The following is a 17,338-nucleotide window of genomic DNA, read 5'->3' as shown; positions in this document are numbered from 1 at the left end:
AAGCTACGGGACGACCATGCTGTTGAAGCACAGCGCCTATGGCGACATTGCTCGCATCCGTCCATACTTCAAAGGGGTCATCCCAAGAGGCAAGGATAAGACACGGTGCTTCTGTCACCGCAACCTTGATGTTGGGTTAAAGGCCCAAATGGCCTCCTTTGTGTATAGTTTTAAAGGTTATTAACCTTTGGCCAAGTTCACATTGAACTTGGCCACGAACTTTAAATTGGTCCTATATTTTTAATAAAGGGAATGTGAGCCAATTGCTCACTAACTCATTCCCCAATATCGTGTAGCGCTCCTCTCCCTCTCTACAACTTCGATTTGCTAGCGCCCACTTCTCTGTTTGCACTTGCCCCTCTTCAAGGTACACACCCTGCACATTTCCTCCTGCTCTTTCACTTGCACTCTGTCGCAAAGTGATGACGTGGCGGATAGCAGAAACCCTAATTTTTGCCAAAAATCCTAAAATTCCTACAAACCCTAATTTTTGCCAAAAACCCTAATTTTCGGAAATCGCGGAGGCTATTAAATTTTTATTTTTTAAAAAAAATGATGAGCGACGCAAATTTGCTTTTTCTCTACAATATGAGAAAGAGAGAGAGAATGCTTTTGCTTTCAAGTTTTGTGAGAGAGAGAGAGCAATTGCTTTTAATTTGAAGCTTTTGGGGCTCTGCTTTTGGGAATCCCTTGTAACCTTTAAATTAGTGGTGAGGGCCTCACTTCTCAGAGCATCTGGACGCAGAGTCTGAGAGTGAAACCCTAACCACTCTCTTGTACTTTGATGATTGATTAATATAAAAAGAAATACCGAAAGGGGCGCCAGTCTTTGGGGCCAATATCTCTAGGCACGGAACTCCGCCGGGCCAATGCAAATCTATTGTGATCTGTGAATTGTTTTGAAGTGGTTATTTGGTGCTGTCGCGGTTGATTCTTGACTTGGAGTGTCCAAGTCTGTTACAGTGGTATCAGAGCACGGCTGATTTCTCTTCTACGGGAAATCCGATCCCCGATTTTTTTTTTTCCGCGGCACCTATGGCTTCAAGCAATGATCAGTCGACTCCCTCTGCATCTGGAGATGCGGGCTGGGATCACAACGAAAATTCAGACAGAGAGTATGGCCCGCCTCGGCCTACTCAGGCGGAGCAACGAGAGATGGAGCGTCGTCAATTGATTGGCGATGCAACAAAGATGATGCTCAATTTTGCCAAGGACCCGAAGATGGCAAAATATATGAACCAGACCACTTTGGAAGAGGTATAGATGGAGTGGCAAAGAACCACAACACCACTCCCGAAACCCGCTCTCAAGAAACACGGAGAAGGAACTAGAGAACGTGGTTGATGCACGGATTGCTTAGCTTTTCGACGTGCAAAAGAAAGGCAAAAAGCACGGCAAAAAGGAGAAGAAAGGCACTGACTTCCCGGGATATTTGGGTCGTCGGTTGACATTTGACAAGGCAAAGAAACAGAAGAAGCGTGTTCGATTTGAAGGAGTACCCAGTTCTTCTTCTTCTTCTTCTTCTTCTGACAGTTCTTCTAGCTCTTCAGATTCGAGCGAAGAAGACAGAAAAGGTAAAAAGCGAAGCAAGAAACAAAGCTTCGGAAAGGGCAAGAAGAAGGCTACATCTCGCCCAGAGACTGACAGTTTTACTGAGGACTTGTCTACAGACAGCTCAGATTCTGATCATGAAAACTTTTATGCGAACAAGAAGAATTTTTACAAAGCCAACCAGTTTGACTTTCTCGAAGATGAAAGCAAGAAAGTCTGAGTGTTTAAGGAAGGTGGCCACTCGATCAAGTTTGATACTTTTCAGGATACTCAGATGCTTCGAAGGCTTTGTCTTTTATACAGCAGTTTGACATCGCTTTCGCGGGAGGACGCTATTCAGAGCACTCCAAGATTCGGAGAGCTACCTCTTACCTTAAGGGGAATGCTCGTACTTGGTGGTCCACGCTTCTTTTAAACAAGACTGCGCCAGTTATATGGCTGAAATTTAAGAAGCTTTTTATTTCTTCTTGGTCAACGCAAGAATATGAATGAGATATACGAGCTGCTTGGAACCATCTTCGGATGACCAAGAAAGATACAATCAATGCTTACTGTGAAAGATTCTGGAGCTCTTTTCTACTCGCCTCTTCATTCAAGAAGATCTCGTTCAAAGAACAGATTGAGCGGTTTACCTTGGGTCTACCTACAGAGATCCGAGATCACTGCTTGGAACAGAAGTCAGCTTCTATTCAGGAGTTGATGAGTCATGCGAAGCGGGGCTTTGCCATTCACTCTGACAGTCTGACCTACCCCACAGATGAGGCCATGACACAACGAGCCGAACAGACTTCTGGGAATGAAAGTAGAAAGAAAAAGAGCAACCCAGAGAAAAAGGATGCACGACCCAAGCTTACTCCTGAGGAGAGAGCTCGCTTCATCAGAGAGGGAAAATGCTTTGGATGCGGGGAACATGGACATATCTCCGCGAAGTGCCCTAAAAAGGCACAGAAAGAACAGAATGATAAAGACGACGACAGGCCTGAGAGTTCGAGAGCAACTGAGGAGCGTGGCAGAAAAGGCAGATAGAAAAACAGAACTGGTACCACATGGCGTGGAACCTGCACCGAATCTAATGAATGAAAGTACAAACTTTGCCGCTTTTTGGGGCAAAGTGAAGGATCAGGAAGCTCTTTTGAAGGAGCCAAGGCCAACTTCTTTTCACTTGGAATTGGCGGCTCGATTTGGAATTATGCTCGACAGACTGACGCCACAAGCGAGGGTAGTTCGACTGGCACCCAGATGGGATGTTGCCATTACACCGAGCATTGGCAAACTTCGTTTGCAATCACAGGGGTGTTCAGGCACGCGAGTGACGTTCTACTCAAAATCCCTTGGTACCACAAGAACTACACCGTGGTTGACTACCGGGCCGAGAAAGCGACTTTGATAAATGAAGGGCTTAGAGATTGTACTTGATGAACTTCAATTTCTTACTCATTCTTTTGGGAGAGAACTGAGCGATAGATAAAGGTTGAATATGTTTTGACCTGATCAAAAGAACGCCAGGATTTTTCTCCACACTCATGCCGATTGCTTTTCAGAGGGCTTGAAGATCAAACCATTGATCTGATACCTGGAAGCACGCCACCGAATCGGCCACCTTACCGTTTGAGCCGAGTACAGAATAAAAAGATTATGAACCCAGTGAAAGACCTCTTGGAAAAGGGTCTTGTCCAGCCTAGTACTTCACGGTATTGCTCTCCAGTGTTGTTGGTTTTGAAGAAAGACGGATCTTGGAGAATGTGCATCGATTATAGCACTCTCAACGAAATCACCATCAAGAACAGATTTCCGATTCCTAGGATCGATGATATACTCGACAGGTTACAGAGATCCTTGTGCTTTAGCAGGATTGACCTGAAGAGTGGATATCATCAGATTAGGATAGCGCCAGGAGATGTCCACAAGACGGCTTTTCGGACGACTTTTGGGTTATTTGAGTTTTTGGTGATGCCTTTTGGCTTGACCAATGCTCCGGCGACATTTAACCGGATGATGGACAAGATTTTTCGAGAGTACAGGCTATTTGTTGGCACTTTCTTCGACGACATCATTGTTTTCTCCAAGAATGAGGCAGAACACAGAGATTATCTGCTTCAAGTCTTTCAGGCATTACGAGATCACACATTAGTGATTAATGCAAAGAAAAGTGAATTTTTTCTACTAGAGATACACTTTTTAGGACACATTGTGTCAGCAGGAGTGCAAATGGACCCGGCCAAGATAGAGACTATCGTGATTGGCCCGATTTGAGGAATGTCCATGAAGTTAGAAGCTTCTCGGGACTGTGTTCGTACTACAGGCGGTTCATACGAAAGTTTGCAGAGGTTGCTTCCCCTTTGCATATCTTGACACAGAAAGGAGTACCTTTTTTGTGGGGACCCACAGAGGTGACTGCCTTTTGGACATTGAAAGAGAAATTGACTATGGGACCTATTTTGACTTTACCGGACTTGCAGAAGTCATTTGAAGTATATTGTGATGCTTGTGGTCGTAGTCTGGGTACGGTCTTGATGCAAGAAGGCCATGTCATAGCTTACGAGAGCCGTTTGTTCTCTAGGCCGGAGATGACAGCACAGATTTATGAGAAAGAGCTTTTGACAGTTATCCATGCTCTTACTCAATGGCGGCATTACTTACTCGGACCGGATTTTACTGTCTTTACAGACCATCAGAGTTTGCGCTACTTCTTGTCACAGAAGCAGCTTTCGGAAAAGCAGATGCGGTGGGCGAACATCTTGTCACAGTTCCACTTCCAGATTGTCCATGTGCATGGACAGAAGAATGTGGTGGCAGATGCTTTGTCTCGGAAACCGTTGGTTCTGGCTGTTTCTGCGATACATCATAGGAGCTTCGAGGATATGGTCGATCAATATGCCACAGATACAGATTTTGCAGATATTTTCACACGGATACGGGATGGGGAGACAGTAGCTGGATACTCCCTTAGGGAAGGCTACTTGATGAAAAAGACTATGTTGTGCGTTACACAGCCGTTAAGGGATAAGGTGATGACTGAATGCCACTGTCCACCTTTTACGGGTCACCGCGGCATTGCTACCACCATGAAAGGGGTAGAGAGATACTTCTTTTGGCCGTGACTCAAAAAAAGGACGTGGAAGAGTTGTGTGCAGTATGTCAGAAGGTCAAGTTTGATAGGCATAAGACACAGAGATTGTTACACCCTTTTACCCATACCCACCCGCCCCTAGGAAAGTATTGAAATGGATTTCATTTTTGATCTCCCGATTACACAGAATGATCACGATGATTTCCGATTACATGGCACGTGTGAGACGATTGTCTCCGACAGAGACCCCAGATTTATGAGTTTGTTTTGGAAGGCAATTTGGGAGAACATTGGCACGCGGTTGCAGATCTCGTCATCATTCCACTTGCAGACTGACGGGCAAGTTGAGATTGCCAATTCATTGATTTTAGATTTATTTAAGTCTTGTATCTCGGATCAGAAGACTCAATGGGAAAAGAACTTACCTTTGGTGGAATTTGCCTACAATAACACGATACACTCTTCGACGGGGAAGACGCCATTTGAGATTGTTGAAGGTGCTGCGAGGGTTCCACCCTTCCTGAGCACGAAAGATAAGATCTTTGAAGCGGATGAATATACGCGAGGTTTGGATACGGCTTTTGCCAAGGTTCGCGAGACCTTGCAGAAGTCTCAAGAACGACAGAAAAAGGCAGCGGATCGCCATCGTCGCGACTTGAAACTGAAGGAGGATGGTTGGGTGCTCTTACTTTTGAGAAGGCACGCCTAAGAAAGAAAAAGGGAAAGGAGAGGCTTTTTCCAAAGCTTAGTATGCGATACTACGGACCTTTCCAGATAACTGAAAAGATAAATGATGTCTCCTTCCGATTGAAACTGCCAGATACTTGGAGGATTCACAATGCATTGCATGTGAGTCTCTTGAAACCTGTTAAGGGTGATGTGCTTGATGATGGGGAGCCTGATGAGCAACCTGCAGTGGAAGAAAACGAGGAGACCCTTGTTCCTGAACAGATTTTGGCACATACAGATACGAAGAAAGGTAAAGTCCGAAGGCGGTTCTTGGTTAAGTTCAAGAACTTTCCTGCATTTGATGCGAAGTGGATGGAGGAGGAGGACCTAGCAGATGCTCCTCGGATTGTGAAACTTTACCTTGATGTTTTGGTTTAGCATAGTCTACTCCAAACGGAACCCAGAAATTCAGCTTGGCCGGAGGTCTGGTGCAGTGGGATGCACAAGAGGGGAGTTACTCCACTCCTTTGTCAACAGATGCCTCGATTTTGATACTAAAGTCACTGATGTCTCTTTGAGCTTCAGGGATACTGATAGCTGACAATATTCTACTGGATGACTTTATGAAATGGAATTCCTGATTATCATACTGATTTGTTCTTGACTTCTTGTGAGTGCAGGAACCGACAGACGACATGATTGTAGCATTTTGGTCTGATTGATCTCGAATAGACATGGTTGCAATAGGGGTTAGTCAATCGGACATCGATGAGGTCCCGATTGGACCTATATGTGATTGCTAGCTACATTGCCGATAAATCATGGTCTAAGATCCGAATGAATGTTGAATGTCATGTGATGTCCTGTGATGTTTGGTGATGTCATGTGATGTCGTGTGATGTGACTGTCGATTTTATACATGTGCTAGATGTGTGTTCCTAGTACGTAGGTACTAACAGTCAGTGTCTGCTAAGACGGTTTATGGCTTTTGTCGGTTTTGCAGGCGTAACCGCGGTCGATTACAATGCTTTCAAGAGGGGCGTATGTCACAAAGTGATGACGTGGCGAATAGCAAAAACCCTAATTTCTGCCAGAAACCCTAATTTCCGGAAATCGCGGAGGCTATTATTAAAAAAAAATGAAAAAATAATTTTTTTTTGAAAATGATGAGCGACGCAAATTTTGCTTTTTCTCTACAATATGAGAAAGAGAGAGAATGCTTTTGCTTTCAAGTTTTGACTCTCTGTGAGAGAGAGAGAGCAATTGCTTTTGATTTGAAGCTTTTGGGGCTCTGCTTTTGGGCATCCCTTGTAACCTTTAAATTAGTGGTGAGGGCCTCACTTCTCAGAGCATCTGGACTCAGAGTCTGAGAGTGAAACCCTAACCACTCTCTTGTACTTTGATGATTGATTAATATAAAAAGAAATACCGAAAGGGGCACCAGTCTTTGGGGCCAATATCTCTAGGCACGGAACTCCGCCGGGCCAGTGCAAATCTATTGTGATCTGTGAATTGTTTTGAAGTGGTTATTTGGTGCTGTCGCGGTTGATTCTTGACTTGGAGTGTCCAAGTCTGTTACACACACACCTCTCCGCGCTCATCAACTAGTATCAGAGCCTAATTAGGGTTTGCTCCCAAACCTGCAAACGTTGATTTTCAACCAAGGAGGTCAACTTTCACGCGGGATTTTACAATTTCATCGCCAAAGGACTCGTCCTCGGACATTAGAGAGCTCCCGACAAGTAAAATTGACCTAAAACAGGCTGAAATTAGGTCAAAATCAGCAAATTACAGGTTATGACAGCAAAATACAGGTTTTGCAAATCATGTATTAAGGTGTGGGAACATCTTTGCTAGGTCCCCGCTACTCGAAAACACTGAAATTGCCGAAAAACAAGTCCCAAAACAGGTGTTTTCAGCAAATTTCAGATTTACTCAGGTTTTTGCAAGTGTATTCTTGATGTGTCTACATTGGGGAAAGTGCAAATTGATGCAATCTACGCATATTTGACAAGTTTTGGCTATGTATGACCATTTGTGGCTCAATTTCGTGCAATTTGATGCTACAAATTGGGGCTTTTGCTCATACATGCTTCTAAAGGTTGTGCATTAGCCTTATGTATGTTCTGTGAGGCTAAAAACAACTAAAATTGTTGTTTTTGAGCACAAATTCGTTCGCTGAAATTTCCTGCGTATAAATTTCAGAAATTGTTTTTTGTGCCTAAATCAACCTATTTTACCCCAAATTGCTTCTGTGACCATTTGGATCTATATTGCACACCTCTGTGAGGCTATACTCCGGTTTTTGTGCATTTTGTCCAAAAATTCAGCGTTTTAGCCCTCTTATTCGTGCAACTATGGCCTTATCTTCTTCGGATGTGAAGAATCTCTTCGAAATTAGAAGGTTCGATGGAACAGGTTTCGACCTTTGGAAAGACAGGATCTAGGGATTCCTATTTCTTAAGGATTGTGAAGGGGCACTTGAACAGGTAAAGCCACAGAATATGACGGATGAAGCATGGGTTAGCGTGAACAGGAAGGCTGTTACATACATTAAAATGGCCATGACTGATGAGACAATCATTGATATGAAAGGTCTCACAAGTGCTTTTGATGTGTGGGAGAAGTTAAAGGGAATGTATGAGAATACAACGCCTGTCAATCAAGTGCATTTGATGCGAAAACTTGTTGGCATGCAACTAGATGAGTCCAAGAGCGCTGCAGAGCACTTGTCGTTGTTCGCAGGTACTTTGTTGCAGTTACAGGATTCTGGCTTGCCTCCTTTTGATGATAAGCTGAAAGCATCTTCTTACTTATGACCTTACTTGAGTCATGGGAAACATTGGTGGTTTCATTGTCGAATAACCCCAATTTGACCTTTGATGGTGTTAGGGGTTCTATCTTGAATGAGGAAATCGGGAGGAAAGCAAGTGGAGAGGGAGGCAACTCTGCCAACATGGTTAGAGGCAGGACAGAGAAGAAGAATGTCTATGCTCAAAGGAGTAAGAGTAAGAGTAAGGAAAGGGGAAATGCAAGCAAAGGCAAGGGTGATGTGACTTGCTATCAGTGTGGCAGGAAAGGTCACAAGAAACCCGATTGTAGGTACTATAAAGCCGAGTTAGAACGGAAAAAGAATGGCGGAGACAAAAAGAAAGAGAAGAAGGAAGTCAAGACAGATGCACAGGATAGCTCAAAGGACAAAGAGAAGGCCAATGTGGCTTCTAGTTTTGTGATTGAGGAGCTGTCAGATGTAGAGGACATCTTGTGTGCCACTTTGTCAGATGATGATGCTTATGACTTTGATGCCTCTCTTAATGTTCATTCACAGGACATGCAGATCACCAAGAGTGATCTTATTCATGCTTTGTTGACTGTCAATGATGCATTATCTCAGACTTGGATAGTTGATTCCGGTGCTTCATGTGACTTCTATTAAGGAGTGTTTCTCTACTTTTGATGCAGGCAAGCATGGCCATGTATACCTTGGAAACAATCATGCATGTTCCATTGAGGATATTGGCACGTGCATCTCTCCATAGATGGCACAAATGAGCTTGTCTTGCATGATGTTAGATATGTGCCGGGAATCAAGAAGAGTCTGCTTTCTGTTGGTGAGATGGATATGCATGGGTACAACATCTTGTTTGAGAGAGGATCATGGAAAATGACTAAAGGCTCAAGGCTGATTGTAAAGGGCACAAAGAAAGGGACACTTTACTGTATGCATGGAAAGGCCGTGTTGGGCAAATTTATTGCATTGGCTGAAATTAACTCTCACATGGAGTTGTGGCACAAGAGGCTTGGCCATATGAGCCAAAAGGGCCTTTATAAACTTTGTACTTTGAACAAGCTTGATGCTAAAGGCACAAAGCTTGACTTTTGTAATGAATGTCAATATGGCAAGCAAGTAAAGCGTTCTTATTACTCTGGTGTCTCTCGTAAATCTTGTGTTCTTGATCTTGTACATTCTGATGTATGTGGCATGCCTACTAAGTCTATGGGAGGTACATGCTATTTTGTTTCCTTTGTTGATGATCATTCTAGGAAAATTTGGGTTTATTTGCGTAAGTCTAAGGATGAAGCCTTTGCTGCGTTTAAGAAATTTCATGCATTTGTGACCACCCAAACAGGTAGAAAGCTAAAATGCTTGCGTATGGACAATGGGGGGAAGTTCACAAGTGCTGAATTTAACAACTTTTGTGAAAATTTGGGCATTAAGAGGGAGCTTACTATGCCATACAACTCCTCTTCTAATGGTGTGGCTGAAAGATTCAATAGGACACTTTGTGAGAGGGTGAGATGCATGCTGTCCACAGCTAATCTCTCTCATGGATTTTGGGGAGAAGCTTTGAAAACTGCAGTCCATATATGCAATCGATCCCCTCATATGTCTTTAAAAGGTGACATCCCTGAAGAGGTTTGGTATGGCAAGCGTGCTTCATATGATCACTTACGCATTTTTGGTTGCGAGGCTTTTGTGCATGTTAGATCTGAGTTGAGGAGTAAACTAGATGCCAAATCCATTAAAGGCCTTTTCATAGGATATGGTGAAGAAGGCGAAATGGGTTACAGGATTTGGTTACCTCAGCTCAAAAGGGTTATACGCAGCCAGGATGTTGTTTTTAATGAGGCAAGGCTGCTCCAAAACAATTGTGCCTCAAAGCATGACCATAAAAGGGTCAAATTTCAGCATGACCAGCCACCTGTTAGGCCTATTATTGACCCTCAGGATGCACCACATATTGCTGAAAATGTAGATGATCCAATGGTGTTTGAGCCAAAAGATGTTGGGCAGCAAATTGAGGCTCCTGAAGGGCATTTACAGCCACGAAACAATGCTGAAAATGGTGCTGAAAATGATGTACAACAGCCCATTGTTGATGATTTTATCATGCCGCTTGATGTAAACCCATTGCTGGATAATGTGGATCATTGGGTGAGGTGGTCTACTCGTCAAAGACGGCGTGTGAGCAGATATGATCCCTCTTTGCATTACATTATGTTGACAGATGAGGGAGAGCCTCTTACGTATAAAGAGGCAAAGACATGTGAGCACAGAGACAAGTGGGAGCTTTCTTTGCGCAATGGTCCTGTGCATTCAGAGGGTATGCAACTAATCTCAAGTGTTTGGACATGCAAGTCCTTCGTACAGGCTCACAAAGGTGCCAAAGCACTTCCTAGGCTGTCCTAAACCCTAGAAGTAGGAGTATAGCTTGTCCACATGCACATAGGGTTAGATGTGCATGTGACAATGGGTCATGGAATGTCACGATCGTGACATACTTCATCCATGTGTGTCCTTGCACTTGATCCTGCTGTATTTACAAAGATGGACGAGAATGGAGACCCCTGTCCTTGTAAGGGTGTGTCTCTTTGTCCAACGGCTACACCTCTTCATTCGATGGTTGCACCCTTACGTCGAATGGTCATGTCTCTTCATCAATAGACATGCCTCTTCGTCTATGTCTTTTCATCTTCTGTATAAAGGAGGAATTTAATCAATTTCTCAAGATACGAGAACACTTCTTTAATTTGTTCGATTGATTGAAATGTATACATAGCCTCCTTTATATAGGAGATGAAAGACACATATGAAGAGAGAGACATGACTCTAGCCCAATAGTTACATCTTGTGACGAATAGTTGTGACCAGTCACTATACATGACCATTTGGTGTAAGGGTGCAACCATTCAATGAAGAGGTGTAGCCATTGGGCAAAGAGACACACCCTTTCGAGGACAGGGGCCTCCATTCTAATCCAATGTGCAACATGATCAAGTGCAAGAAGGTAACATATGGATGAAGTACGACACAATTGTGACAATCAGACACGAAGTGGTGGAGTTTCACTTCGAGATAAACTTGCCCCAAAGTCTGGTGCCCCTTCGGTACTTTTTATATTGATAAGTCACAGAGTACAATTGCTGGGGAGTCACTCAGCAACTATGCAACCATGCATTGATCTGCAGATTGGCTCCCAAGGCTTTGTATTTAAAGGCATTGAAGCCAAAAGCAACTGATACAAAAAGCTATGCGCCTTCTAAAAGCAACACTGCTAAAAGTAGGTTGGCCCAAAAGTCAACTGCTGTATTTTGCCATGTCAGCTGCTATACAGCCTGCCATGTTAGCACCCACGAATTGTGGTGCGATTTACGGCCGGATTTCTGGGACTTCAGCCACGTCATTTTCTGCCAGCTCTTCTGTTGTGTGCAGCCATGTCTCACTTTCTGACATTACTCCAATTCTACGAGGAGGGAATATTTAGCGTAAGTGCTGGCCAACCTCAGGCTTGTCCAGACTCCCATAGAAATTAAGGTGCCTGCAAAATTGGCTAACATTGGAGGGGCATACACAGAGCAAACCATTACACAGACGGCAGGCCGGGCAAGGATGGCTAGTCATAGAAAAATGGGAGAGAACTACCTCACGAATGGCCAGCCACAGCCACAAAACAGTCCACATTCACCTTGTCACCACTGGGAGATAGAGCGCCATCTAGGGGGTGTTAACTTTAACTATAGCTTCAACATCCTAGTACTTTGAACCGTTTCGATTTTTATCTTCAATGTTGCTGTTCTGAGAACAGAGTCTCCTTGTCCACCGGCATGCCTGTAGTGTTCCAGCCGTTTTGCTAGCTGGGCAGGGGTGGAACGGCGTTCCAAACCCTGTATTCCTTTGTTTCCTGTCTCTTATCACTTGGTGCTAATGACTTGAGAGCTAAATAAATCTTGCTTGAGTGCTAGTAATTGTTTGTAATCTACTAAAAGTAGTTGCTGTAAAGTTAAAATAGAAACCTCCTCTTTTATGCGTAAATGTCTCTCTCTTCATTGTCTGTTTACTGTTTGTGCCGGTGTTTTAGTTCTTTCCTGACTGGGACACATTGTTAAAGCAGTTTATCTGGCTGAAAAGAATAAGATTGCTTTGGCTCTTAACACCAGTGCTTCTTATACGTGTGTACAGGCCTGAGGTACTTGGTCAATTTTCTATGGTGAATGTCGAGTTGCTAAATCTGGTAGAAGATATAAAACCAATTTTGAAAATGTTCGTTGTTCATCCCAAAAATGTGAATGCAGAAAACTCACAGAGTAAGTATTAACAACACAAGCTGAGCAGTTCCTTGGTGTCATCGCCTGTGAAGGAGGGGATTTTGATGAGCTGGTCCTCCTGGTCGTTCTATGTGCAGTTCTGCCTGTAATGCTGTCATCAAAGCTGTTGCCAGAGATGGAATCAGAAGAGGCTGCTCTTAAGGAACAAATTCTTGCTGGAGTTTCTAATCTGCCACTCCAATTGCAAACAGAAAAGCTTCAGGTGTGTGAAGTTCTTGTGGCCTTTATTAACAAGATGTGTATTCTATTTGCCAAAATGTGCAAACACTGATGACATTAGTCATCTTCTGTAGTCTCCCTTAAATTCCCTCCTTTCAGCCCACCCACCCTTCTCATCTCTTTTAACTGTCTTAGTTTGTGATGTTAGTGTGTGTGCAACATTATTTGCATTATTTCTATACACAACTATAGACGCAATTAGGGTTTTCACAGCTTTTTCTGGTGGTAAAATATTTGTAGAAACAAATTGGAATGGTGATAAAGGCATGTGAGTTTGCGGAGAAAGCGCTGACGGAAAACAGGAAACTTTATGGTTTAGGGTCCCGCCAAGTCCCAGCAATTATTCCTCCACTTGATAAAGCACAAGCAGCTAAGATTGCAGAGCAAGAGAAGCTTCTGCGAGCTGCAGTCAACATGGGTGAAGGTGCGTGGTACATATATTGATATCCAACTCTCTCTTATTTCTAGTCATCATTTATTCTTCCCGAACATGGCATTGGTACATGTCCTGTTCTTTGCTGTGTTTCTTCTCACAGTGTCTTTGTATAGAGTTGGACTTGTATGCCAAAAACCTGCCTTTCTATTATTTTAGTCAAGAGAGGCTTGAAGTATTTGTTTATGACTTGTTTATTGTGGCGTTTAAGATTTTATAGGGTATTGTGGCTTTTAAGATTTTATACAATTCAAGGAAATACATGCATAGCAATACCAAGGTTCTAAGCATTCATTAAATTTGGCAACCATTAGGAAAGCTAGCATAGGGTCCTACACTTACAGTTGTAGTGAATTGATCTTGACATCAAAAACCCTTTCAAGAGTGGTGACAGCTTTACTATCTTTCTTGCACTTATTATGTTTCAAATTCTATTTTTGTGTATCCAAGTAAATGGCCCAACATGGGACATATGTTCCACGAGCTTCTGACAGTAGCGGGAATAACGAAGCATCATCTCAATGGAAACAGCTCACTATCTTAGCTATATGTAGTCTATCTACCTCGTTACATGGAGCTTATAGCGCTTATACCAAATGCATTTTGTTCTCACCGGGTTTTTGGCCTTTGGTTATGCAAATACCAAGATCCCAGCTTAGGTTCTTATAGAACACTCTCTATTTCAATAACATCTCTTGCTTGTAAAAAACAACATTCTCTGGCCTTGATCTCAATGACAACTAGAAACAAGCTCAAATTGGTGTCAACCAACACCCATGGACGACATTGAAGTGACAAAAGTATTGGTAAGCCATTGGTTATTGAGACCTTTACATGTGGTAGCCATTAATACCTTTCTGACACTTTGCATTAACTTCATCATAATCACAATTACTATGGCTAATTTATTCGTTAAAGTGCTTGCTATACACTTGAACGACTATTTGCAACATTTCTTGCTTCTTTATTTCTTCTTGTTGAGATCCAGTTCACTTAACAAGGCGCAATGTTGAGAGGAAAGATGTGGCGATTATATTTATATGATGATTTGCGGGCCTTATGAGGGAAGTCAATAAGGAAGATCTGCATTTACTCAGGCCGAATCTCACCTTTGTGGGTAACACTCTTTTCTTCTTCCCTGAAAAAATAGATCTTCATTGGTATAGTGTCTCCATTTACTCCAAGGCATGCCAAGTATCGCATCCTCATCATGAAGATCTCCAATGCAAAATGTGTCTTCGTCTTTGAAGCCTTGAAGCTTGAACTTAAGCTTGCAGATGTAGGGTACAATGGTCTTCATTGTGTCACCATCATGAGTATTTAAAAGCTTGGTGAGTCTCCATATCTTCACTCTTCAAGCCTAGCACTTTGGCAAACAATTGAACTGAAAGAGAGAGACTTCACACGAGACACATGGTGGCATAATTCCACTGCTAGAGTGCACTAGCCCCGATGTGTGGTGCTCCTTTCGGTATTTCTTATTGCTTCAACGAGGTATGACACCGGTGGCTTTGCTTTGCATCTCCCGTAGGTAGAATGCCAAAGAGTGAGCCCTTGTATGTATTTAAAGGCCCTTGGCCATCCAAAAGTAGTTACATGAAAAGCATCAAGTCTAAAGGCATTTGGTCCTAAAAACTAGCGTCCAAAGCTGCCCGCGGAAATTACGGAATTCTATACAGTTGCCACGTCAGTATGTTAGTGCAAAAGGCGGGCGTCTGTACAACAGGCTGCCACTTCAGAAAGTCCACGCAATTTGAGAGAGAGAGAGTGTGTGTGTGTGTGTGATATTAATTTAGGCCCCATCGACCAGGGTTCCATAAGGTGTTGGGGGGTTAGGATTTCTAATTCTAGCCCATTTTAATGATTGGCCACTTGACGAGGATCTCTAAGTTGGCGAGGACTTCTTCTTCTTTTGCTTCTGCTAGGGTTTAGGCCCCTCGGCGGGATCTGCAGGTTGGCTAGGGTTAGGGCTAGGGGGTGCTAACCCTCTGGGTCGTCAGTGTCTTGACATGTCAGCAGTTTGGGAGGCCCCCCCTTCTTGAAAGTAGAGTAATCGTCCGCGATTATATCTGCAAAACAACTCAAGCTAGCTCAAAAATATCCAAGGGTCATTCAGTTTTCTCATTCCATTTCGAAGCTGTTGATATTTTGGCGTAGCAAAATTAGCCATCACACTGAGACCACGTTGATTTGTAACGGGTGTCTTGATGCGCTACAGTTAGATGCCAGGCAATCTCACCCAGTTAGATGCGAGGCAATCTCACCTAGTTTGACAATTTAGTGGATGGCACATCATGATGCAACATAGAGGCTTACATATGCATGTTTCAAGACACAGAAACAAACGGTCTCCGATGGACACTCCCCCCCCGCAAATAACCATCTAGGTTTGGGCCATGAGCTATTCATTGACTCCCTCATCACTCCTCTACAAATAACCTAAAAAGGTCCGGGCTATGAGAGGCCTTTCCAGACCGCAGCTTGCGTTGCTTTGGAGGTTCCAAGAGTAAATACTTCTCAGATTGTATCCAACTTTCTTTTCAATACTCCTCACACAAATAACCAACAAGGATCGGGCCATAAGTACAACACTTTTTAATCATTGAATATCCCTCTCGGGAAGTCGGAGCCATGAAATATTCAGACATTATCAAACATCAATTCTTCTTTTTAATACTCCTCCTTAGAAAGCCCGAGCCATGACTAAAACACAACTTTGCAATCACAGTTTCCTTCTGAGTTCTCCTTCCAGGAAAGCACGAGCCATGAGTATCCAAAAGTGTTCCCAAAAGCATTGAAACTAGTATCAAAACCAGAATCAAGCAATCTCAAATTTGCACCAGAACAAGTTCAAAACAGATAAAATCCATTTCAAACAAATTGTGAATAGTATTCTCAAACAATTTCTCAAGCAAAATTTCAAACAGATGGTTCCTCTCTCAAATGCTTCTAGTATTATCTTTTGTCTGCAAAAAGCACCCAAAACATAATTTTGACCCATGGTGCAGAAACTCTAATTTGTTGCTAAAAACCCCAACTTTTTGTACATTGTCGGAATCAAAATCCGCTCGCGTCAATGTGTAGGGCTCATCGAGAGGATCAACTTTGAGTTCTGCTGTATATCCCCTCTTAACTGTTGAAGAGATTTTTAGAGGCCTCTGCAACACAGAAAAGCGTCAAAAAGCATGTTTTTAGAGCTTTTTAGGGAAAATATGAGCTCCTTCTCCTTCATCTCCTCCTTCTCTTGTCGTTTCTTCTTCATCCCATCCCATAGCTTCCATCTGAAGGTTCAATGTAGCTCCGGTTTTCCAGAAAAGGGTTTTTTTTTTGTAGATTCTTGAAACGCCATCCTACTTCGTTTGCTCTTGAGGGACCGGTATGCTTTTAGAAAAGCATGCGACTGAAGCTCTGATACCATTGTAACGGGACATGCACCAGGTGCCAATGGAAAAGAACAAACTCAAAAGACTTTAGACGCTTCAAAACAACCGAACGGAAAGAGAGAGACTTCACACGAGACACTAAGTGGCGTAGTTCCAACCCCAAAGTGCATTGATCCCAAACTGTGGTGCCCCTTTCGGTATTTCTTTATATTGCTTCAACGAGGTACAACACTGGCGACTCTGCTGTGCATCTCCCTCGGGTAGAATGCCAGAGAGCGAGCCGTTGTACATATGTAAAGGCCCTTGGTCATTCAAAAGCAGCTACATGAAAAACAGCAAGTCTAAAAGCATGTGATCCCAAAAGCTAGCGTCCAAAGCTACTAGCGGAAATCACGGAATTCCGTATAGCTCCCACGTTAGCATGTCAGAGCAAAACGCGGGCGTCTATACAGTAGGCTACCAATCAGCAAGTCCATGCAATGTGTGTGTGTCTTTAATTTAGGCCCCATCGAATGGGATTCCATAAGTTGTTGGGGGGTTAGGATTTTTAATCCTAATCCTTTTTAACAATTGGGCTACTCGACGAGGATCTATAAGTTGGTGAGGACTTCTTCTTCTTTTGCTTTTGCTAAGGTTTAGGCCCCTCGGTTGGGATCTACAGGTTGGCTAGGGTTAGGGCTAGGGCGTCCTAACCCTTTGGGTCTTCAGTGGCTCGACACGTCAGCAGTTTGTGACACAATAGCTTTTGGGGTTTGGAGCTTTTGAAAGTAGAGCTTTTCACTTTGTATGCTTTTAGGCCAAGGGCCTTCAAATAGATTGCCAGGGCCTCTCTTTGGTAGATTAGCTTGGGGGCACTACAGAGAGAGGAGCCTTGGACATTGTACCTTGTGAAGCATTAATAAGAAA

General features: G+C 43.2%; 1 protein-coding gene across 4 annotated transcripts in view; it reads left to right on the top strand.

The window, feature by feature from the left end:
* Positions 1 to 17,338, top strand: part of MED8 (mediator subunit 8) — a 75,669-nt gene that overhangs the window by 15,790 nt on the left and 42,541 nt on the right. For all 4 annotated transcript variants that reach the window (XM_086482969.1, XM_086482970.1, XM_086482971.1 and 1 more), the window contains exons 2-4: positions 12,252 to 12,376; positions 12,475 to 12,599; positions 12,857 to 13,040. In XM_086482969.1, the coding sequence (XP_086339095.1) occupies positions 12,252 to 12,376; positions 12,475 to 12,599; positions 12,857 to 13,040 (434 nt within the window). The remainder of the gene's footprint in view (positions 1 to 12,251; positions 12,377 to 12,474; positions 12,600 to 12,856; positions 13,041 to 17,338) is intronic.

This window comes from Adiantum capillus-veneris, chromosome 15, assembly GCF_014529385.1.
Source record: "Adiantum capillus-veneris isolate H3 chromosome 15, ASM1452938v2, whole genome shotgun sequence".
In the NCBI taxonomy this organism is placed as follows: domain Eukaryota; kingdom Viridiplantae; phylum Streptophyta; class Polypodiopsida; order Polypodiales; family Pteridaceae; genus Adiantum; species Adiantum capillus-veneris.
This window is presented reverse-complemented; position numbering and strand designations above follow the sequence as displayed.